The 25395-nt window shown below is 41.8% G+C and overlaps 1 protein-coding gene across 5 annotated transcripts in view; it reads left to right on the forward strand.

Annotated features, from left to right (window-relative positions):
• The first annotated feature begins 1424 nt into the window (after nt 1–1424).
• The window catches only part of ESRRB (estrogen related receptor beta), a 137231-nt gene continuing 113260 nt past the window's right edge, over nt 1425–25395 (forward strand). For 2 of the 5 annotated variants that reach the window (XM_061463651.1, XM_061463650.1), the window contains exons 1-2: nt 3677–4243; nt 8971–9138. Coding sequence is in view for 1 of the 5 variants with exons in the window: in XM_061463653.1 (XP_061319637.1) it covers nt 9137–9138 (2 nt within the window). In the remaining 4 variants the exon portion in view is untranslated. Of the gene's footprint in view, nt 1669–3675; nt 4244–8970; nt 9139–25395 lie in introns of those variants that run through there. The other 3 variants (XM_061463648.1, XM_061463653.1, XM_061463652.1) reach the window with 3 other exon arrangements.

Genomic DNA, 25395 nt, shown 5'->3' on the forward strand with positions numbered 1-25395 from the left:
AGCAGAAGGCAGCCTGCTTGCAGGTTTCCATGGGGTTTCATCAGGCAAATGAATCCCAGGATCGAATGGCAAGTCACCAGATGTATTCAAGAGAAAGTTTCTGTTCTTGTCTCTGCTACTTAAGGCATATTTACAGGGCGCAGGGGAGCACCATGCAGTGATAACTTAGAGTCTCATGGTATTCTCAAATTGAATTTATATAGCCTGGTTCTCATCTGGATATAAAGTCCATATGAATGAGGCTATCTTTCTGCCAAAATCCAGACCAGGTCATTTAGAGCATGCTGAAGTAGCCCTGTGTAACTCCGCTTTGCTAAAGTATCCTTAAGTGCTGTGTGACATAAAACTGGGGCTGCTTCTCCTGGAGTTTCTGTTACCTGGCTGCAAAGCGCTTTGATGCATCTGTCCTGCCTTGCAAAGGTGCAGACGACTGAATCCACCACTTTTTTCACAGCTTAATGTTGCACAGAGGAAATAAAGTTGTGGTTTCATGGTGGTTATGTTGTATTTTGTTTTGTTTTGTTTTTCCAAGCTTGTGAGAGCAGGAGAGCTGCATGGTACACAGCATGTCAGGGAAGAAGCTACTGTGACTGCTTTAGATCTTCTACTCTGTGCTCAGTGGGGAGTCACAGCCAGGCCATGTGTGAGCAAGTGTGTGTCACGCTAGTGACACATTCCTTGAGGGAGGGGACCGGTGAGGAGCTGGGCCTCACCTCCCAGCAGCAGCAGGGCCCTAGGCAGAAGTAATGGAAGGGACTGGTTATTCCAGGCGAGGACAGGTCCAGGTGTGGCAAGAGCACAGACTAAAGCAGCAGCAATGGACTGAGCAACCAAATGTCTGCACCTGAAGCACGGACTTGACAGAAACCTTCCTCAAGCAGCTGTTTCCAAGGGGCCTTGGGTAAATCCACTTGAGGTTAAGGATTTAACTTTTTTTTCCCTCCTCACTGTTAAGCCTCAGTGAATGTGACATCTTTTTACAGGGAGTAGGGGGTGGGGAAGAGGAAGGGAGGATAGAGGACAATTTTTGCTATAGGGTGTGCTATACCTGAGCTCCAGCTCAGGTTCTAGCAGCTTTGAATATCTGCAGTGAACTGCAGGGCACCTTTGTTGGTGCCAACCAGAAGTTGGGGGGGGGGGGGGGGGGGGGGGGCAGAAGGAGGGGTGGGGGAAGAGAAAGGGAGGAGGCACCATGTGCTTCCCATCAGGACCTCAGAGGGGGATGCTGTCTGTGCCACTTGGCAAGACTGTTGGTAGAGAAACAGCTGGGCTTTTGGCTCCTCCTCAGCCTGGCAGGCTGTTGACTAGCAGCAGTGGTTGGTTGAGGGGGCAGCTGCCTTGCATTTCAGGGCACATTGTCCTGGCTCTTCCGCTCCTCTGCTGGGACAGCGTGTGTCTGTGTGTGTCTGTGTGTGTGTGCGCGCACACGCCCTTCCTTTGTGTCCTCTTAGTGCAGAGCATCCTCAGACGAAATCCTGAGTGCCTGAAACAAGCAGTAAAGCTCGGCAGCAACATGAGAGGCCCAGCAGCTTGTCCTCCCTATGTTATGTGCTGTAGCTGTGCTTCTTCACCTGGGATGAGCTTAGTGCCAGGGAGCTCAGTTTCTGACTGGGGAACAGAGGAAGGGAACACTAAATCCTTTTGCAGAATCCTTTCTTGCAAATATGGGTAACTACTTTTAAAGAAAAGGCTCCTTCCCTTCTCCCCTTCTCCCTCTCCATTCTTTTGGAGAGGAAAATGCTCTGAGTTTTGAGGTGCTCAAGGCTGCAGGGTGGGAAGGGTCTGGGTCGGGAGAGCTTTCAGAGGTGACTGGCAACTCTAAGATGAAGAAGGACTTGAGGTGATGGGGTGAGAAGGCAGAGGAGACTGCAGCAGAATTGTGATAAAGAGGGAGAAACCACCTCACCTATTCACTAAGATGGAGCTGAGTGAAAGTTCAGCAGAAGCTTGCTATGGTTAGCCTAAAGAAAAAGAGACAAGGGAGGGGGAATTTTACCTGGGTCTGTGCCTGTTCAACACATTACAAGGGCTTACATCTTTCAGCCAAGGGCCTGGCAGCCACAGAGTGGGCTCAGAAGTTATTTTAAATGGCACAGAACTGAGAGACATTAGCTGGAAACACAGATCCCAGTTCCCCTCACAGTGCAAGTGAACCTTGCCTTAGGTTTATGTGCTGAAGAAGCTTCTGTGAGGGTAATGTTTAGGCTGCCATTTCATGTTTGGTTTTATGCACAGTGAGGGAGTGATATGGTGGCAGAACTTCACTGCCAGAGAGGAAGTTGCACACGCATTGCTGTGTCCATGAAAGTCATGTGTGCCTTCAAGTGCCTCCCAAATATGGGTTGTCAGGAGTTGTAGGTAGGGTTTTGTTGTGATCTGTGAGAATAGTCTCTCCCACAGTAACAAGACAGTTTCCAGTAGTGTTCAGGGTTCTTTTTGGTGGCTTGTCCCCTCCTTTCAGTCCCTGCGGCATACCCTGCCTGGCACAGGAGCCCTGGCAGTGCCAGGCAGAGATCGCCTGGCTGGGAGCACTTGCTTGCCTGTGTCTACGATGCAGAGGGAATGGTACTGAACATGCAGAATTTGTTTTACTGTGGTGGGCTGACCTTGGCCCGCTGTGAGCTGCAGCGCCTCCAGGAAATATCCACCTGCTCCACTGTGCTTTCTGCAGCAGACTGTGTGCTTCGGCACCTGGAGCGCCTCTGGCCCTCCTCCTGCTCTAAGTGTCTACCGTTTCTCAGTCCTCACTGCCTGTCCTCTCTTAAACAAACACGCTTCGCCAGAGGCACCGCCATCTCAGCGGAGGGGCTCAGCCATGCCCTGTGGTGGGTCAGCTGGAGTTGGCTGGAACAGGCTGTGTCTGGCACAGGGCAGCCCAGCCTCTCCTCACAGGGGCCACCCTGCAGCCAGCACCTCACTACAGACACCTGGTGCAGATACGCTGAGTAACGCTTGGCTAGTGGTATTTGGGGAGTGAGAGCTGCGCCCTCTCCTTCAGACGAGAGAGGGTCCCAACCTCAGGGCAGGGGTAAGGGCTCTTCAGACACAATCAACTGGGAGATGAGGCAGGATGGGAGATCAGTGGTGTTGGTTTGGAGTGGGCTCACGAGGGACCCACTGCAGAATTTCTCAGTACTTATTTCCTCACTTTTGAGGCTGAGGAGCTTGTGTGGCACCTCACTTTTCTCGTGAGAGCTCTGTTGGGTTGTGCCGACCTGCAGGCGTGTTCTCAGCAGGTATGGAAGCAGATGAGCAGCCCTAAAACCCCACAGCTTGCACATGAAGGGCTTCTGGAAAAACTTACTCCTCCTGTGGGTGTCTGCAGCCATAAACATCCCCTTCCTTTGAGGAACTTCATCAGTTGTTTGCCTTCATTTTTACTTTTTAAAAATACGTTTTATTTGCGCAAGACACACGGAGTATGGATCCTCCCCTTGGAGAGGAGAAGAGGGAATGGTAATAACCCCCGTGACACACTGGGCGTTTGGAAAAGGGTGATGATCCTTCTGAGGAGTCGAGCTAACAGTCTGACTGTAAGAGGTTTAGATCTGGAGCCAGACATCATGGTTAGGCCTGTCTGTGGTTATAATGTAGTTGTTTGGGTTTTGTAGAAGTTGTCTGAAGGAATCTGAATTAAAAGAAAAACAAAAACAAAAAAACAAAGGGAAACCTTTTTCTGGCAGTCCTGGTCTCTATTTGATCTGGCACCAGAACTGATTTAAGTCTGTCCTCATTCTAGTTTCAAAATTGCTCTGAGCTTTAGTGTGACAGTTACCCTGCTTCCTCTCCCTCCCCACCATGGCCAAGGTCACTGAGAGCACAAAACTGTATCTCTTGCCTGAAGATGACCTTAGGCTGCTGGGCTGAGATTTGTCTGAGTGCACAGCTAATGCCCTGCCAGCACAGGTGTGGACTTGCTGGTGCTAAACAAGGTCCTAAACAAGTGATACAACAACAGCGATGAGTTTCTGCAAAACATCCACAAGAAGCTGAAAGCATAAAAGGTATCTGCCCCAAATGATGGAATTGACAGCCAGATGCTGGTGGAACACATTGCAGCATGTGATTGGAAGAAGATGATGGTGGTTTCCAGTGAGAGAATATCGTGTTTACACAATTTAGGCAGGAGTACATCCAAGAACTCTTATTCCATTTCACTGCTTTTTGCTGGTTGTAAACATAGAAGCTCTTTTAGGAACAGGCTCTGCAGTAGAAGCGGAAGTTTAGCAGGGATCTAAATGAGGTAAGGATAGAAGGAATTTTTTTGTCATACTGTATGTGGTAGACTGCAAAGCTTGTGTGTTTAAATGCAATACAGCACGTGATTGTCCTACTGCTTGCAGGCTTGAGTTAAATCCTCACAAATTTTCTTTCCGTGTGTGTGTGTAGAACTGAATGCTCACTCTGGATAGCTTCTGAATGCTCAAGCCAAGCTATTTTTCATTAGCACATTGTTATTACTGGTGGACTCAGAAAAACAAGGGAGAGTAGCATTCTCCTGTGCTTGCTCTTGTTCTGGTTAAGACCAATGCCATTCCTCTGCTGAGCAGCCACAGATGGTGCCTCTCCATAGCCTAACTCTGCAAGCACCTGTGCCAAGTGAAGATTTTTCTCTGCCTGCAGCTCTGAAAATGGAAGAATAGATTTGGAGTCTCTTTCCCCTAATCCATGAAAGTTCCTTAGTCCTAACCTGACATGCTTTGCTTGAGGCGGTTAAAAAGTTTTTGCAGATTCCCTACTGCCAAAGAGCTTTCGGAGTCCTAATCTCCAGCTGGCAGGCAGCTGGAGGGTGGTAACATTTTCACCTGGAATGGCCAGGTAGGTGACTTCTGTTAAAAACTTGGTAATTCTTGTGTGGTAACTCTTCACATTCCTGAAGAATATCAAAATATATAGAAACTAAAGAAGGACTGAAACTTACAAGTGTATTAACCAAGCAGTGTGGCTTTCTGTGGTGATGGCAGAGACAGTATGGCATGCACCATCCTAAAGGGTACATGGAAGAATTAGATGGTATGTATGGACTTTGGGTTCAGCATGTGCCATAAATATCCTGCTGCCGATATTGGTTGCACAGAAAAAGAACACTGAAGTAATATGAAGTTTTCAGCATTAAAATCAAATAAGGAAATTAACCAGCTAAACTCCTAGCAGTAAAACCAGCATGCAGTTTTTCAGAGTACATGCTTAGTATCAAAATACATAGTATATTTAACTACATCTTAAATCAGATCAAACAGTTGTACTGTGTGTGCCAAGCTTCTAGAAAAGAGTTGCTACTAAAATTTTTCCCTTTGTTTATCTTTTATTCCTTATCTTGTTATTTTTAAAATCTTGGAAGAGGGCTTTTTTGACATTCATTTACTTTATGTGAAAAGAGTTATCATTCCATAGTATCTTTTTTTGTGTTTACCTAGTCCCTGTTTGAAGTCTGTGCAATTCACACCTCAGTAAATGCAACAGGGCATTAATACAGCTGTCCTGGAATGTTGGGTTTGTGAGACTTTCAAAGTAGTGTGACTCTGCCAAAGAAACTTTTTGTTGTGTGTTACAATTGTTCTTCTTAGTCGATGGCTAGCCTTTGAAAATGCAGAGCTGACTTTCAGTTTATCTGTTAAAACTTATATCTGTATTTCTGATACCAAAGCAGCACTGGTTCTGAGCTCTAAACTTATGGCACATTGATCAGATGTGCACAGAAGCACCTTAATAGTTGCTTCTGTGAGAAGGGACACAGGAAAAGAGGACAAAGATGTGATTTAATGAGGGTGGGGGGAATTGGAAGATTACTCTGATTGGATCAGTATTCCAAGCTTCAACTGGTTTTGCTGTGTTGCTATCTACAAAAGGTAGTTGTGAATTTTTGTTTGATTTTGTCATTAGAAGGAAAGTATATATTGCATTCTTCTGTAATAGCTTATATGCAGCAAATTCTGCTTAGATTTCTAAGTGCAAAGCTCAAACTTTTTGTGTTTGAAGAAAATTAAGCACTGAACTTTTACCTCTGCCATAGAATCTGAGACTGAATACAGGCTTATGGTGAAAGTGGCCCTAGCAAGAAACATTTAGAAAGACAGCTTTGCAGACAACAAGTAGAAAAGATGGTAAAGCTGCATTTGCACTTTATCAAGGAAAGAGTTGAGCCTTTATACAGCCTATAAGCCACTGATGTTGATATTTTTCTGGGGTTTTCTTTGTTTGGGCTTTTTTATTTGCTTTGTCGTAGTGTTTCGAAGTGGGCATCCAGGGTTATGGCCTCTACTGTTGGATTCTTTCCCTGCCTCACCCTAAGTCTGGAGACTGGAATTAAGTGTTTTTTGTGCATAGGGGTGCTGGCAGTGTAGATGCAGGATCTGGTTTTGAAGTTTTACCTAAAGCAGATCTTTTCTGGATTGCTGTGTATCCCAGTGGGGATCAACTAAGGTCATACATACTGCTGTGTAAAGGCAGAGACGAAGAATGGAGGAATGCTGACTCCATTCAGGGTTCATCTGTACTAGCTGTCACATGCTAGCAAGTCCTCATCCCTTAATCCTCCAGGCAGAAAGTGGAAGGATGGGGGAATAATGTATGCCTGGGTTTTGCACCACTGTAGGTATGGGATGCCAGTTGTAAGCACTGGACCTGGACCTGGAGCTGAAAACTGAATAGCGCTTTGCAGCTACTTGATTGAGATGTGCCCAAAGTGTCCTTGTGATTTAGACTACACTATGAGCTTTAGTTTGGCTCATAGGAGCGTAATGGGGAAGGGATGGTGCTGCTCTATACAACACAGGGCTTGATGGAGTACTGTTGAAGAACTACTGTCCGCAGTAGTCAACAGGCAAAGAACAGTCTGACAGTGGTAACATGTTCAGGATCTGTGTAACTATGCATTTGTTAAAGCTGAATTTTTCAAAAATGACTGTTGAATTTAGATGCCCCTGTTTTGTGACCTTGCTCTACCACGCCTCAGCCTGATTATTCTGTGTACTGAGCTTCTAAAATTCCTTCTGATGGCAGTGGGAAGTGTAAAATGGTTTACAGTTCTCAATATCAAAGCCCAAAACACCATGTACTAACCAGCCCAAATGAGAGAGCAGAAATTCAAGTGGTCATGTAATTTTTTATCCAAGATCTGATTCAACTAGGTGAAGGATCAAAATCTGGTGGGGAATTGAGGGTGTGTTTTTTCATTGGAGCTCAGACATTTGTAGTTCTTCATCTGTGGACATCAAAGTGCTTTGAAGTGCAGTGTTAAGTATTGTTATCTCTGTTTTTTTTAAAGCTGTGGTAAAGTGACAAGCCAGACTTCACAAAGGGCACTAGCTCAACTAAGGAAAATGTCTAAATTTCAAGAGTCTTTGTCCAGTGCTTCATCAGACCCCTGTTCTGCAAGAAGGCCATTTCATTGACTAAATCCTACCAGCTTAGACACAAAGTATATTGTCAAGAGGCGAGTTATGCATGCATCAGGATTTGGCCCCAAAAGAGGAAATTATTTTATCTCCCCACATGATCAATAGCTGCAGTTGAGCTGAGACCTTGGCTGTGATGTGGTGGGTCCTTGCCTTGCTTTAGGATAACTGCTCCTGTTAAACTAACTACTCCAGCAAGAGCAGCAGCTGCAGTGTAGTGCAGACATGCCTAAACTAGCTTAAATAGTTCAGGTACTGTTAGCCACTGAGCCAAAGAACCATAGAGTTCGGCATGGGCTTGATGCCTGAGGATTTTATCCTGCTTTTTATGAGTTTCTTTACCATCAGAATGCTTTATGAGCATTTCTTTACCATCTCAGCTCAAGCAAGCCTAGCAATGTGTTGAAAAGATGGCTGGTGAATCTGGTTCTCTTTCTATAATAGTACTAGTACTTTTGCCTGCAGAGCTGAGCATGGTGCTGGGGATGATTGTAGGAGATACTGCCGTTGTACAAGTGTAGCAAAAACTGTTTTTCCTCTCTCTGCCTACTGTTCTCCCTCTTATTACCTATCCTGGTGTTCATCAAGACCTGCCTTGCCTTTAAGATTGTATGCTGTGAAACTGCATAGCAATTAAGGTTCTGCTGCAAATCATAAATATCTAGGAGTTGATGAAAGCTTGGAGAACCAGCTGCCTCCTGGAAAAGCTTTTGGCCTTGCCTGACTATGGATCTAACAGGAGAATCTGTAGAGGTTAGATATGGAAAAACCAAGGACCATTACCCCTGTCAATTAATGGGGACCAGGGCAGCAGAAGCATTCCTGATGCATTCTCTCAAGTCATTGCCCAGATGGTGGGCTCTCAGCTCAGCCTCTGCAAAACTGCTCTGCTGATACCTGTAACTCATCAGTTTTCTCCTGGCAGTCAAGGACATGAGCAGGAACGATGGTTCAGGTCCCTAAAAGCTAAGTAACTTCTGCTGAGTCAATAGGGGAGGTACCATCTATGCCCTCAATTTTGTTTTCAGGAACAGCCTCATCAAATAGTATTTGTGGCCAGAGACCCTAAGTAGACTGCTGAGCTGTTAAATTGCTAACCTACCCACTAGCCCTAGTTTATTCTGCAGCAGAAATACAAGCATGCCTGGACCAACCCCCAGAACTTAACTCTGAACTCTCATTCTGTCAGAATCCCCAGCTTGTTTTTAAAATGGCATTTATTTGTGCTAAACTACAAAAGAGTTGGATGCAGTCTGCCAATTGTGCTTTCCCTCTCTGTGCACTAAATTTTGTTCATTTGCCTTACATGCCTCAAGTTGCTCTAACGCTGCTAGGAAAGTAATTGCCTTGCACTTTCTCTTTCTGATGCCCACGGGTGACTGTGGGGGACTCCTCCCTGGGTACAGTGCACAGTTAAAAGCCCAGCTTCTGCTGCTTTGCTTAAGACCTGGTTATTTCTTCTTCTTCTTTTTTTTTTTTTTTTCTTCTCTTTCTTTCTTTCTCTCTCTCTTTTTTTTTTTTTTTTTTGTCAGCTGCCTGTTATATCAATCACAGAGCTGGGATCTATTTATAGGTTGGGACTCAGAGTACTGTGTCCTAGTCACAAAGAGAGGCAGAGACGCAGAGGGGACTGTCGGCTGGTGCAGGCGGAACCAAAAGATATTTAATCAGCAATTAGAAACACCTGAGGGCAAGGGAAATTCTACTCCAGCCTCGAGCTTTATCTCTCAGCCTGCAGCATGTAAGTAGTGAACTTCTACCTTTTACTGCATTTATGGGGTTGTTTTTTGTTCTGGGCTTTTTTAATCCAAATGTTGCTCTGAACCAATCCTTTTAGCTGGGCTAAAAATTAAGGCAGCATCTCAGTATGGTTAAAGGTAGTATTTTTTTTTCTATTTTCACACTGTCAAAGGAAGGTCAGCATGACCCACAAGCAGAGGAGTTGGTTCAGAACTTTGTAGAAATCAGTCAGTTTCACTATTTGAGAGTGGCTTTTTCTCTGGAAATAAGCAAATGAAAGTTTGCGTGGAACAGTTTTGTTTTGGGAATAGAAAGGGTCAGGTTTGCTGGCATTCCAAAAAGGTCAATGTATAATGTAACACTGCTTAAGGGCTTACCAAGGACAGGTGCTATTTATCCCATGCTGGTAAAGGCAAACCTGGAAACTTCAGCAGTCCTGTCTTAAAAGAACCAAGCAACACCCTTTCCTCTATTAAAAAAAAAAACAAACAATCCCCCCCCCTCCCCAGCTTCACATCAGACTTCTGTTAGCATGGAGATGAAATTAAATTTTGCTTTTACTGAATGCATTTATCATTGAGCAGTTGACGTTTCTTTAATTTTAAAAGTCCCACAGCAACCAAAGTCTTCAGTGACAAAAGAGGGGTGCAAGTCTTTGTAAAGTCGGCACAGTGGTAGTCAGAGAAGGAACTTACTCTCTCATTGCCAATGAGCTGTTTGCTTTAAAGCAGACAAAATGCAAAATGTTTGAACAACATTGTATTTTTAGAGTATTTTAGTTAACAGGAATATGAAGAGAGGGAAGACAATAATTAGTCAGAAATTGTTTTTTATTGATAGCTTTCAGCACAAAGAGGTTTTTCTTGTTTCATATTTTTGCCTGAGTTTTGGGCTATCGGTATTACAAAATTTAGATTTTGTATTTTTTTTTAAGTATAGAAATATTTCCTTCATTTATTGTATTTATAATGTTTACTTCCCAAAATGCCAATATCACAATTTTTAATTTTGCTGTGCTAAACATTTTAATATAAATTTATAACTGAATCTGTGTTCTAAAAACTTTTCTTCCCCACAATTACCATTTTTGAAAGTAACAACAAATCAAATGAAGCTGAACTTAAAATAATTTGGAGGAACAAGTGTCTCATAAAAATAGAATAATAAAACCAGAGCTGTTTCATAGGTAAAATATCAAGTCCTAAAGCATACATGATAGCTGAGTTGCTTGGACTGACTGTAGAAAGGTGGCAAGTGAGCTTGCTCATAATTTCTTTATTTTGCATTTCTTTGCTGTACATTTTATAATACTCAAAGTTTTTAACTCAAGTTCTAGAGACAAAAAATCCTGGCAGCAAATTAATTCTGTCTGAGTTTTTAGCGATTGATATAAATACTCCATCCTTCAGCTAGAATGCTAGATATAAGAAAGGCTTTTAGGAAAGTGTGGATAAACGTGGTGGATGTATATACACAAATAGTGCCCAGAATAATGGTTACAATCCACTGCTTGCTATGAAGCTCCCCTCCCCCAAATAAAAAAAAAAAATGTTAACCTGACCATTCTTATCATAGGAAGCTTCATTTTCATTATTAAGGCTTTTTGCTTTACTTAAAAATGAATGTAGTTGAATTATTTAACTCCCTTTTCTGTTTGTTTTGGCATGATATTACATTTATTGCCTCTTTGTGACAATCGTTATTGTGTAATAAAGGGAGAGCAGATTTTCCTGAAAGACATTAAAGAAATAAAGTTGCTGACTCTAACAACTAACTAACAAGGAATCTATCAGATAGCTGGTCTGAGGTTCCCCTAAAATTGAAAACCAAGAGACATGTTATCACTTGAAAAATGAATCTTTTTCTTCTTACATAAACAGAAATATCAGCATGACTATGCTTGGGAATTACTGCAAAAACTGATTTACTATAAATTTTTGCAGACATCCAAGCACTCCTGAAGTAGTCCTTCAAGTATAAAGCTAGAAAAAATTTAGTCTTAAGAATTTGTTTGGACTGTTCAATAGTTATGTCATCGTAATTGCTGGACTTTATCCTTCTATTTTAACTGCATGTGGGTCTTTTTCCCTGTTAAACCTGCCATATCTTTTTATTACTGTATTTGGAAAAAGTATCTAAGCATCTACTGTCCTGTAGCATACCAATCAATGGTTTATGGGACCACTTTTATTTGGAGGTAGGGAGTTACCTGCGGTTAGAGGGAAGACTTTGATGCCTTATGTGGAAGTATTTGTTATTTAGTTTTTTCACTAATATTTCATGTTTTGTGGAGTAAGTGTTTACCAGCCTCCAAACTGACTTACTCTGTACAGTGTAGTTTGTCACAGGGCTGTTGCATGAATTTATTTTTTTTTTTATTCCTTAAACAACAAACAATTTTCATTTTGTCCTAGTTTATTTGTTTCTTTGACTGCAAAGTAATGATTGACATGCAGAGTCTCCTCTTCAAGCCCCTCCTTTCATTGCTGAGTATAGCACCCCTTATAAATAAAACCTCTGCCAAATCTGCTGCACAGGTGTCTGAAGCACATGCTCAGGTGTCTTCCTGTAAATCCCTGAGAATAGGGATTAAACACCAGCAGGAAAAAAAAAAAAGAATACTCTTCTTGAAACGGTTCTGTGTTTTTAGGGGCCTTCTGAATAAAACCCCCAGCAGCCAGTTATTAAAGATTGTGTAGCGAGCTATCTCAACGTCTTTTATAGCTTCACCTGTACATCTGTCCGTCTATTTCTCACCTCTCTATTTTTACATTTCATTATGCTATGCTTGCTCTCCTCCTCTCTTCTTTTTCTTTCCTGAAGACACATTTCTATCTGGCACAGAAAATAAACTCAGATTTCGGGTAGTTATGTTAATCTAATTCAATCCTCTGTGGGTTAGGAGTGAAATTCTAATAGTGGAGCTGTTGAGGGCTTTTTTGTTAATGGCTTGGGGATTACATTGAGTTAAAGGCTCATTTCCTAATCAAACAGAGAGGGAGAGAGTGACTCCGAATATTTATGAGTCTCCCAGCGCGAGTTAAACATTGAACTCCAAAAGCAGGATTTCAATGCTGCAGAAAGAGTTAAAACCCCTCAGGGTTGCTGTGTCGAGGAGAAGGGAGGAAAAAAAAAAAAAGAAACCAGTTAAGCCATCAGCATTTTCAACTGCTGCATAACTTCAGTTTGGTGAGAGAAAATAATCATCTCACAGAGCTAAAATGGAAACCGTAGCAAGATATTTAAAACAAAGTCAAGTGATGCTTTAAAAAGGCTCTTCTTTAGTGAAGCAGGATACACGCAAGGCATGCAGCAGCCTAATAGAAACTCCACATAAATATTCTAAATAAGAAGGATTGGAGGGTGGGCTGCCTTTTTTTTATTAGTGCCTGGAAAACCCGATTTAAATTTTTAATGCTTTTTATTTTTGTTCCTACTTAAATCTTGGGTAGCCTTTTCTTTAAAAAAAAAGTGTGGATAGGTCAATATCTAAATTGTTCTTCTTCTGTTATGTTGACTGGTATCTTTTGAGGCATTTATTTCTGTCCTTCAGTTTAGCTGGATTCTTGCCTTGTTGTAGTTGAGAACTGGATTCGCTGTCACAGGAATGATTGACCAAATTAATGCCTGATTGCTTTTGTGATGAGTTCATCATACATGCTTGGGTAGACCCTGCTGTTACTGGAAAAGAGCAGGCCTGCCTGCCTGCCTGCAGCAAGCAGAGGGCCTCTGAGTTGCTAAAGGCCTGCTGTGTTGTGAACTAGCCAGCAGTCCTTTTTTTTTTTTTTTTTTTTTTTTTTTTGGCTCAGAGCTTGGATTTAGAAAATGTGCCTGTGGTGGGTGACCTGCACAAAATCAAGGCTGTGCCACGATCCTGCCTTTCTTCTGTAAAGAGGTCCTGAAGAGGAATGGGTATAGAAACCTGCTGTCTTCCAACACATGGCCAAGTCCATGTTCCTCAGTTTCCCCGCCTGTAAAATGATGCATGAGTGCCACCAAAAGTACTCCAAGATCTACAGAGAATAATCTTATATAAATCTCAAATGACTCATTTGCCCATGGCAAAAACTGCAAATCACTGACACAGGTGCATAGCTTGAAAGCAAGAGGATTTTGTGCTGGCAACAAGAGTTACCCAAGTTTGTCTTTTTTTGTTTGTTTGTTTGTTTTGGGGTTGTTGGGCTTTTCTTTGTTTTTAAATACATTTGGTCCATGCCACCAAAAAGGTTTTCTTGGTTTGGTAAGACAAGCAGATAGAAGGCTAGCTTACTCCTAGTATAACATTCCATGGTGTTGTCCTACACATTATGTCTGAATCTGATCTTGGTGACTCTTGTTGAGAGGAAGCTCTGGGTTTATTGCTCAAAAGTGGTAAACTTTGGCAAAAAAAAGTAAGTTTCTGTTTCGTTCTGGAGCAATGTGTATTGATGGTCATCCTGTATGCACTGAACTTGGTGTTTTTGCTGACATGTCTGTCTGGGTGCAGCACCTTGAGGTAAGCATTGGCACCTTGCCCTAGTTTAAAAATTATTTAAAACTGCGACCTGATGTGAATGCCTGAGACCCATTCTCTGCTCTGTGCCTGACCTGCTGAGGAGAGCACCATCAGCTAGGGTGTACTTCATTAAGTGCATTTTGAATACATAATATTTGTGCTTGTTCCCTCTAATAACTGACACCTATAGCACATCACTTTGAGACAGGAGCTTTCTGTGGCTGAGCTAAACACTGTATAACAACACTATTTCCTGCCTTCCTTTCCCTTGCCATCCCAGTGTCCTTTCTGTTTGCCTCAGCCTTTTCCTCTCCTGCACTATCATGCGGTGGCCATGGCCTTGCAGTTTATATTTCCCCTGCTGACCTTTCGGGAAAAATACCCTTCCTTCTCTTTTTGTCCTTTCCAGTGCTATGCTGAATCCTTTGAATGACCTGCTGCTGTTTACCCTGAAGGTGGCTGCATTTCAGTACAGCTTAGCCTGGCATATACAGTTTATGAAGAGCTAGGGAACTCAAAGCTGATTTTCAACTTTTCCACAAGCTAAATAGAAAGCTACTGTGTTCTTGTTGTCTTCTTGTCATGTTGATTTTATAGTAGTGTAGGAATTTTGGGGAAGGAACTACTGCCGCTCTTCAAATCACCACGTTTAGTTGAGGTTATAACTTGAAAGTAGCCACAGTTCTAAAGTCTCAGGACTCTTTAAAGTCTCTGGAGAAAGGGGTGTGTCTTTAGGAGAAATTACCTTTTCCAATGGGATAAAACTTGCAACTAAATCTTGTTGTTTGGATACTGGAAAGCATATGTCCAACATGTGTGAGAGGGAAGCATAAGTGGCTATTTTTATTCATTAAGGAGTTGCTGCCCTTTTCTTTCCCTCAAGCATGTGAGATACGAATGATCCTGCTCACAAGAGTTTCATGCTGTTCTCAGAATGGGTTCTCTTTCTCTTCGTAATTGTGTCTGCTGGATCAGCAGGAAATGTACTCCAGAAATTCTTGTTTCCCCAGCCTCTCATGATCACCTCTTTGTAGTAGGCTTAAGCAAATGACTTGTAGCCATATACTAAAACATAAGCATTTCATTGACATCCCTCTAAAGCTCACAGGACCTAGAGGGTGACTTTCTGGGTGAGAAGAGAGGGTATGCCTGCCACCAGGCTTGCCAGACAGCTTTATTTTTGTTTGCTTTGTTCTCCATCCTCAGGCCTTCCTTTCTTTTTCCACAGGTCTTCTGGAATTTAATAAATTGCAGTTACTCTCATTGGCAGATCTTTCTAATGCTTCCATTTAAATAAGTTCTTCCCTGTTCCATTGTGACTCCATGGCCTAAAACAGAGGATTTCAAGCTTTCTGTATTGGTGATGTGAACTCGTGTAAACTGGTGAAGAGCTGATGTGAATATGATTTTCTCTGTCATACTTTTTGGACCTACGTTCTGTAGTGCTGAGAGTATGGCAGCACTTGCATTATAACTATTGCTTAGTGCTGTCTTTGCATGGGGGAGGACAATGAGGATTTTGTGAGTAAAACATAAGCTAGGAAGGGATTCCTTGCGTCAGCATCCTCTTTAATGCTTTGCCCCAAAATCAATCTAGAAGCCTGTCTCAACCCCCACTGCTTTTTAGGTGGAAATTTCTGTGTACAGCTTAATGTATTCATGGCCAATCTTTATACCAAGTTGTTTGTTTCACTGTTGTTCTTTAATTCTATCTCTGATACAGATTCTCTATTCAGTCTGAGTCCCTTCACTGATGTGTTTTGACCATCTTAAATGGGGTTCCTGTTTGCCTGTTCTCCAAGATCTATGGAGAATTGAATGATCACAGCAAAATTCCTTGTGTTACGGCAGGTTCTGAGTGCAATCCTGTGTTTTGTCCTCAGTAGTCCCTATTCTCTTTTTTACATTGCAGATAATCATGTGATTCTTCCATTCTTCCTGAGCTTTCTGTCCATTCCTCTTACTCTCTTTTTCCTATATAGGATTAAACTTCATTTTTGTGTGTATCTAAATAGGCTTTACTCTTGTGACTCTGTAATGACTGTCCATGCCGTCTATTGCCTGTGCAGATCCCTTCTGTGAGTGTCAGCTGGTGCTCTGGGAACGCTTTATACTCTCTGCATAGAGAAATATACTGCACAGAGAGATAGTGGGGATAGAGAACTGTTTTTTTGGGACCCTGTATCCAAATCAAAGAAAACAGATGCAAGGGTATCTCCATGTGCTCAAAGGGCTGTACACAGACATGGTTTTGCTGTGCTGAAGTAATAGGCTATACAATGCAATACCATGTTCGCCTGGCTACATTCAGCTCTGTAGACTCTTCTGGCACATAGGCTCATGGAATGCATGTTTAAGGACAGAATTAATAGGGCTGTTGCTGTGTTTGTGAAGGGTTAAATGATGGGAGATGAGAGCCACAGCTTCTCCTGGGGAATAAGAACTAGCCAGAATAATTGATTGTCTTGGCTTATTGATCCTTCAGGAAACAGCACTGAAGCAATAATGCTGTTCCTGCCACTTTGAGGCACTTTGTACCAGCAACATCCTCTGTTTACCTAGGATACTGCAAAGGAAGAGCGGCTCTGTTGCAAACCCATTCCAGAAGAGCCCTGTGCTAGATGTGTTGAATTTACCACTTGTATGTCTGCTCCCAGGGAGAGGTGCATGTGCAGAGAGGTAGCTCAGCAAGTGTTGTTATTTTATACTGCTTAATGGAGATGGGCTGTAACTGGTACCTTGTGAATTACTATACTGAGCTTTTGCTGGCAGTGTTTTGGTCTGTACCATTCTGTGAAGCCTCAGGCTGTCTTGTGACAGGGTAACTATCTCTCCCATCCTTCTGCCTAAGTTTACCTTTCTGATGAGTTGGCAGTCACCCCTGGTTGGTCTTGCTTGCAAGTTGGAACAGGGTGGTTGAGCATTTTTGATCCTGTGAGCCCAGTGCTAACTTATGGCCACCTGTGTGAGCTGGTGGGGGTAGATGATGAAACATCCCACCTGATTAGCACCGAAGCTCCAAACCTTCCTTGAGAAGTCAGGCATTTCTTTCTGGCCTCAGGGTGGCAGAAGGAGAAACCTCTACCTGCTATAGGAGCTGCTGGAAGAGCAGTGCTTTTTTGTCTGCTTAGCTACACCACCCCTATAGATGCATGAAATATGTCTAAAGAACACAGCACAGCATGCAGATTGTTAACCCTAAGGAACTGCTAGGTGCTTCAGCAACCACAGGCCTGTGAGGGGTAGGGGAGCATATGTTCTGGCCTGTTTTGGGGCTCTTAGTTGTACTTGTAGCACAGTGGGGTGTGAGAGAGCCCTCACATGGTTGCTCCTGAGGCATCAGTTTCTGAACTGGGCTTTGCTCACACTGTCAACTGGACCGTTGCTGATAGTGACAAGATTTGAACTCTTACCTATAGAAATGAAAGGGCAGCTTGCTCATCATGCTCCCTATCTCCTATTCTCTCTGTTTTGCACTTGCACCCTTTCTCTTTGTGGATGTGCTGGGTTTTTGAGGAATCTCAGGCAGGTCTCTGCAGCTTCCCATAACCAGGTCAGAAGGCCAGGAAACCTTGGGACCATTTGGAGGGCATTGCAAAATCTTGCACAAAGCCAAAAAGCTGTTGTGCAAAGCTGCCTTATTAAGTCTGGCCAGCTTACATACAGAGATACACAAATAACTTAGCCATTTAATTACCCTGTATATCATTTCTATACTTCATCCTCTTTGATGTTACCAACAACTTTATTGCTGTGCTTGATGTTTGACTTTATATCTCCACCATGTGAAAGCAAATGATGAGAAACATTGCAGTTTGCTTTAAAGGGAGAAAAGTGTCTAAACCACAAGGGTTCAGCAAACAAGTAAAAAGCAATGCCAACTTTTATATATATATATAAAGGGGGTGATAAGAATAACCACCAGTGTATCATAAAGAACATAATTATGTTTATTTTGGGACTTGATCAGTAGTTGAACATATGAGGCTCACAATACTGGGTTTAATACAGTATGTGACATTGTGTATTATGTAATGTAAAATTATTATCTACTACTTAATAAATCTCATGCTGTGATTGTTCCACTTCTTTTTAACTAGCTCTCAGACTGTTGCTACAAGTTGTACAGTCAGTTTTGGCTCTTACTTCCATTTTGCCCTCATTGTTTGTATCATGACACTTTTCCCTGCTGCTGGGGCTGCTGCATTTAGCCATAAGATAGCTTCTGACTGAAAGAGCTTCTGAATGGATTCAAGATAAGAGACTACCAGGTGGTAGAGTCAGACATTAAGTCTGTGGCTAGAAGAAAGATGAAGGTAACTGAGAGAGATATTTGTGGTAATGCCCTGTTGCAAGTGTGGCTTGTTTGGAGTGTAGGTGGCTTTACTTGCTGTGCACTTAACAAAAAGACAACAACAACAAAAAAAGAGCATAGGTCTCTATTTTTGTGTGTAAAACCTGCCTAATTCTTTGCTTTGCAAAATTTCACCTTCACTTCCTTAGGTGAGAACTCTGCTACATGTTCTTGATATCTTTATACTTGTATGTGCGTTTTCCCCTTCTTTTCAGTGCTGTAGTCATCCTTTTATCTTAAAAAAAAAAAAAAACAAACAACAAACCCAAAACAAAACAATGCTTTAAATAAGCTAAAGAAAGTATTTTTTCCATATAACACAAAGTTAAACTGTGGGACTTACTGACCTCTGCATCATTCAATGGCAAAGTTATGGATTCAGAAAGATATCGAGGAATTTCTGGAAAGTGTGGACTCATCAAGTGGCAAGTATATGTTATGGTCTAGAGGGAGCAGCCTAAACCACAAGCTGCCAAGATACTGATTGTGCAGTCTGCAAAGGTGCAGCAAGGTGCAGAGAAGGGAACACATTCTTTCTTACAGTCTTTCCTTGAGCATGTGCTAGTATCTGATATCAGAGATAGAATATGGGACTTGGTAACTTCTTAACTTGACCTGGTATACTGTCCTCACAGCTTCTCTTGCAACTGGAACTGGTGTTGTCACTCTTTGTGGATAGCCAAATTACTTGTTTACATGATACTCTATTACAGACACGCAGTGTCTGTATTTTGGGATGCCTGATGTTGCTTACCCCGAATGTTTTTCTGCTGTTATAGGCAGTGATTCTAAAGCTGTGAAAGTCCCTAGGATTGATAAGCTATGCCACTGTGAAAGTAGCTGTAGAATACAAGAATGCAGCCAGGGAGTGAGGCTGAGCTAAGCTGAAATGATGCTTCCTGAATTTATCCTTTCTGATTGGTACTGTGTTCTTTCCCACTTAGCTGAGTGGCTCTTGTGGTGGAATTTGCAGGGCAGAAGTAGGCCTAAAGGGAAAGAGGCAATAGGTTAGAAGAAGCTTTCAGTTATTTAAGACAACATTATGCAACAGCCACGAATTTGTTTCAGTGTATAACATCCTCTGCTCTGCAATGCATAGGTCTGCAGAAGGTTTTGTCACCTGATGGCTTTTGGCTTGGTGATATGTTGAGTCACAGGAGCATTGCACTGCTGTATCACCAGTTGGTGGAAGATTCTTCAAGTAAATTTTAACACCCAGCAGGCCCTTTGCTATGCTGATATTTGTTCCTTATAACTTCTACAATGGCTTCTGGCGTCTGGCTTCATCTTTCCCATCTGTGAGCGATGTGCCTGCAATACCTTCCTTCTGCCATGGAGCATCTGGGAATACCTTACCAGGTTTCACTGGACAGAGAAGGCATTTGGAAAAGAGCAAGGTGTTTTGCTTATAAGATGATTGTTCAGTGTGAGAAAGAGGAAGGGCCACAAACATTTGTGCAGCCTGCTTCTTGTGTGACATCTACCCTGTGAGCCCAGAGTACTGAGAAAGTGACCTGTTACCTGTTGGAAACTGTAGCTTAGTGTTTTGGCTCCAGCCTCCGCCCCTCAGATTTCATGGGCCTTCTCCAATGCAGTCACCTCTAAACCTGTAGTTGTAAAACTGTGTAAACTTGGAAGCTGTCTCATGTACTTTTGCTGCTTAATGTATGTCTTTAGTAAAACATTAATGCCTTGGGGCTTCTGAGCAAATTTACTTTCATGGCTCAGAATTCACCTCCATAGTGAGAAGACAGCACTGCATTAACTTTGGGGAGCTAGAAGAGGCTAGGCAAGGAACAACATTGCCTCCTATCTTGCTTCAAATGTCGATGGTCATCTTTTGCATGTTTCAACACTTTGCATTGGTAGGTGCTGACCCACATGGGAATGAAAACCAGAATCTCTTACACTGAAGTCCCAATAGGCACTCAATGCTGAAAAGCTCATGACAGGCCTGGAGTGTTGGGGAACTGTGCTAGTTTTAGCTCTCAATCCCAGCCAGAAATATTCCCAATTTTCCCTTTTTGTTTCCAGCCTGACAATTATGTGACTATGAACACTGAGTTTTTAATATTGTATAAATGTCTTTTTGTACTATTTTATATTTCAAAGCAGAGCCAAGCAGGAATTTGTGCTGCTGGCTTCCCATTCATCTGGGAACTGCTGCAACTTTGGTAGAGGCACGTTTCTGCAGAGAGGACTCAAGCTGCTGATTTTGACTGGAGTTTATTTCTGGAATGCAGCAGTGTTTCACCAATGGAGCAGCTGTCCTGGAAACACCACATGGGGTCATTTTCCTCTCTGCATGTAATCAACAAAGCCACCCCAGTTAATCTGAATCCTTTTAAGTCTCCTAAACTAGACCACAGGGAGTGCAGAGAGGTCTACAGGACTCTGACCTCCTTCACTTCCTTCTCCCGTTATTAGAGAAGAAAAAACGCTCCCATGCTTACATGTTCCTTAAAGGGGAAGCCTGTAATCTTTTCTGAGCATGGAAAACCATTTCTGTCAGTAACATGCTACTGATACGGGGGGAGGTATAGATCCTCCATTTTCTATGGATATTTTGTAATAGTAGCTACACTTCTCCTAAGTTTACCAGCTGCTCCAGATTGTGCAATCACAGCAGTCAGCAGTGGAGAAAGCTTCTTGGGTTATTCAGTTCTTTTTCTTCTGTTTGATTTACTTTGTTTGCACAGCTTTCTTCCATTCCTGTTCACTTCTGGGGATAACAGTTCTACAGCTCAATTCCTTCTGCTATGAAATTTTCCCAGTTATCAATTTAAATTATTTTTTAATTTCCTTTCTCTCTAGTTCTCTCTCATGTGGACTTGGCGGTGCTCGGTTAATGGTTGGACTCAATGATCTTAAAGGTCTTTTTCAACCTATGTAATTTTATGATTCTGTGTTGCCCAGTTACTTCCACACTGTTTCCACTCTTCAACACTTTTTGGATGCAAGTTCTGTCTCTAAGTCCTCCTTGCCTCCAGTAGGCTTTTTTTTTTTTCCCTTGCTACAGCCTTGCATAAGTCTCTTGAGCTACTGTATTATCTTTATTGTGGTTCTATTGAGGTTTTATGTTTTGAGTTTAGTGATTCCTTTCTTTGTCTTACACCTGTCTTTTAGGACAGGGTGCAAGGCCAGTCACAGGTAGCAGTCCTTTGGGGGTAGGAAGACATTTTCAAGCCTGGACAAGGACAGTTTTTTCATAAAGTGATTAAAAAAACCCCAGCACTTCACTGAATTCAGCTAGAATATTTAAGTGTTTCAGAGTGAAGAAAACTCTAGAAAATATTCAATGGATGTACAGTTTCTTTTTCTTATTGTAAGTTCTTTGCCTTTCCAAATGAGTGATGGGATGAACATAATTAGTCCTTGGGTCACCCCTATGGAAAGGTAAAATCTGGCAGGATGAAAAGGCTCGTGTGATCCCTTTAGAGAAAAGGCAATACAGGTTTTCCTTACTGAGAGCCAAGGGGCAGTAAGTTGTAGTAGGAAACTGTGTTTTTCTAACACTGTTTCAGAAGCTGAGGCTTGAGAAATGTTGCAGAAAGGACAGATGATCAGGTTTTAACAACAGCCTGCTATGACACGAATCAGAGAGGGGATTGGAGAACAGTGTGTGCCTTTAAGAAGCCTTCAGTAGGCAATAAAGTAGTAAATTGACATGTAATAGAGAAGAATAGAAAAATATTTTCCCCAGTACTATGACAGAGTCTCTTCTGATGGAACATGGCTATGTTCAGTTGAAATTAAATGATGGATTTATCTGTTAAAAGTAGAACAATGTTTGGTTAGCCAGAGCGTGTGAGACACTGGAAGAACAAAGATCTTCCTCTCCCGTTTATGAGCGTGTGTTACAGAAGAGTTCACAGTTTGACTTCAGGCTTCTAGTGCACCGATATCGAAAATATATACTGTAGTAGTGAAGGCAAACCTGGATAGTGAGGCAAACGCATCGGGATTGACTGGTTGACAAACAATTCTCTTCACTCATTTTCTAACCATGATGAACTGGGTTTATAGTATTTGTTCTCACTGGCAATTTACTTTCTGAAGCTTGGATGAAATTTCAAAACAAGGAGATCTTTAAAAATATAAATCTCAATTGCCTTGCTTCCCACCCCAGAGATTACCAAATCTAAGACATGAGCATATTTAACTGACCATTTTTCCTCTGGTTTATGATTCATGCACTGCACAGCCCTTGCCATTAGCCTTTAAACATTCTTTGTATACATTTTGTACATTTTGGTAGATGAAGCATATATTGTCTGGCAAAAATGAGTAGTTTTCGTAGCAAGGTTACTATAATATGTAAGAAATTGCCTTCTGAAAACCCTGTATGATGTCTCTTAATTGAAACTCATTGGAAACAAATGAGTATTGGATAGTAGGTACAGCACAAACACTTCTTAGTGAATAGTTTCAGCAGACCAAAGCAGATGCTGTCTTTGCACATTTGTCTTGCTTTCTATAATCCTTAAAGAACCACAAGGAATCTAAACAGATTTCAGGCAGACCCATACCACTCTAATGCTCTAGGGCTAACTGCATAGCACAGGCCATTAAAATCCACCTAGTAACTCATGCACTTAGCTGGGCAGCTTCTTAACATCAATGTCTTCTAGAGAGACATAAAATCTTGATTTAAAGACATTGTGATAGATTATCCAGCATGCCTCATGGCAAGTTGTCCCAATGGCCAGTTCCTACTGTTTAAAAATGTCTTTATTGCTAAGTGAAATTTGTCTAGTTTTGGATATCAGGAATAGTCTTGTCTTACATCCTTTTAAAGCTAGATTAAAGAACTTTCCACTATTAACTTTTCCCCCATTTACAATTAGATCAGGTCACCCCTTAGCCTATTATTGGAATTAAATTTATTATGCTTCTCAGATCTCTCACTGGATAGACTTTGTTTCAAACAGGCATTAGTTTGATAGCACCATGCTTTTCAGTTAGTGATTTATGTCTCTCAATCTTATTCCATCTCAACCACGTCATCCTTTACCTACAGGAAAAGGCAAGTTTTCAAAGAAAAATACCCCATGTATGAGTGCTTTTAAGAAACCATTTGATATTGCTAATGGTACACAACTTTCACAACTGTTGTAATGTAGGGGTCATATGGCAGGTACAGGTATTTATGTACACCTGGATTTAACATAATCCTGCTTGTGGTCAGTTTGAATTAAACTCACATTTTGGCATTTTTAACTCGCGTCAGCTCCTCATTCTAAGCTGTACAAACAGGTGTTAACACAAGGGAGGAGGCAAGACACAGGTAGCTCAGATGGGAAGGACGGTGGGATCTCTTTCAGCAACAGAGGTGGATTAGTAAGATTCTGCAGCCTATGTAGAGAGACTCAATTTTTCTGCAATCTGATTTTTAAAAGTTAAACACCTAAAAGAAACAAACAGGCAAGAACAATGTAGTTTTATGCTCTTTGAATGTAACATATGTATGTTATTTGTATGAAATTGAAAGAAAATCTAGAATTCTGTAGAGGGGAGGAAGATATGTGATTCTTTCTATGGTAATTTTGAAATAAATATAGTAAAATCTCTCAGAGAAAGAAACTCGGTGTGCTCTAAAAGCCTTTGGGCTTCCCCATAGTGTATGTGGCAGAATGTAGATGTTTCTCAGGAAGAATCACAAAATGGTAGAAAAGTAATGGTTGGAAAGCACCTTAAGATCATCTAGTTCCAACACCCCTGTCATGGGCAAGGACGCCTCACACTAGACCATGTCACCCAAGTCTCTGTCCAACTTGGCCTTGAGCACTGCCAGGGATGGAGCATTTACCACTTCTCTGGGCCACCTGTTAAGAATCTGGGGAAGAAATCTTCTACATTCATATTTTCCCAGCTTTGCAAAGGAATGGATGTTAAGAATAGTTACTTCAAGGAAGTTGTGCTCTGAAAGAGGCTCGCACACAAGGCCAGAACTAGTAGCCTGTTGTTAGGGGCGTGAGAGAGTAAATCTGAGAGGGAATGGGATTTTTTCAGTCTTGCAGGATTTTAGAACATTGGAATATCTCTCCCAACGTCTCCCCCGACCTACCTGCTATAATGCCATGAGAAGGCCACTTCCTTTCACTCCCCTTTGCTAGGATATCACAGCTAGTCAAAATCAGACCCTGTGAATGGATGTAGTAATGAAAGCCATTCATCAGTCTCAAATGCAGGTGGCCTGTATATTTATAATTTTACCATGAGCTTTATTCATTCTCATTAAATTAGAATTTGATTATCAAGAGAGAAATTTTAAGTGCTTTACCAAAGAATTCTAGAACCAGTTGGTAGATACATTGGATTGCTTGTACATTCACTATAGCTGTATCCAGGGAAAAAGAACATACTTGGATTATGAAATCAAGGTAACAAGTCTTCATGCATCAGAATTGCAGCTGCTGGAGTGAAATATACCCTTCTTTGTACTTTCTCTGAATAATTTGATTGTTTGTGATATGGACAGTCTAAGATTTATGGATATAGCTTCTCAGCTGGTGTAAACCAGTGCAGCTGCGGTGAAACCAAATGAGCTCTGCCACTGTACACCATATTACAATTTGGCACTCAATGTAGTTAGGTAGATGTGTCCTTGCTTTTAAGTGTTCAGGTTTTGTATATGCAACAGGTAACTACTGGGTTTTCAGTAACCTAAAACAGCTCTGAGCATGGTTCTAGCAGTAGGTTTTACTTTCCAGCTGTACCTACATGGGGGGAAATATTCCCATCAGTTAAAAGTGGAGCACAATGGAGAACTGAATGAGAAAGCATGGGTTAATGGTAGCAACAGGCAAGTCCAGTCTGAGCTGGCAGACCAAGGAGGAAAAGTGGGCAGTTTGCAAATGTTGGCCTTTTTATGAGATTTGATTGTATTTTATGCAGGCAGGACGCAATGAGGTAGTGTTCTTGCTTGGTACTGTTCTGGTAAGATTCACAGCTCTGGGCACTAGCAGCAAAAAATGCAGAGGAAACTTGGAAGGTAGTAAGAGAAGAACAACAAAAATGATAACAGAGCTGGAGGGATTGTTTTTATGAGGGAAGATCAAAAGACCTAAATATGTGGAGCTTGGCTAAGTGATGACTAAGAAGGGAACATGAAAACTACCTACAACTGTTTGAAGGATATAAACACTACAAGTGAGCAAACAGTGGGGTGAAAAATAGTCTGTGAATTTGAAAGTCATTTTCAGTGTTCTCTAATTCCACCCTTTAGTGTTCTATCTCTGTTAAGACTTGTGCTTTACTGAAAACGTTTCCAGGGAAAAGCACACTTGTATATTCAAATGCTTCAGTCTCTGTGAAGGAATTCTGAAATGTAAATTCAAGCTTAAAATTTGAAGTTTGCTTTAGCTTATGTAAGTCAGGTAGTGTGTAGTACATTGGACTAATCAACA

Source organism: Pezoporus flaviventris, unplaced genomic scaffold, assembly GCF_033815535.1.
Source record: "Pezoporus flaviventris isolate CSIRO_AGI_PZ_B2104156 unplaced genomic scaffold, CSIRO_AGI_Pfla_v1 ptg000036l, whole genome shotgun sequence".
Taxonomy (NCBI): Eukaryota; Metazoa; Chordata; class Aves; order Psittaciformes; family Psittacidae; genus Pezoporus; species Pezoporus flaviventris.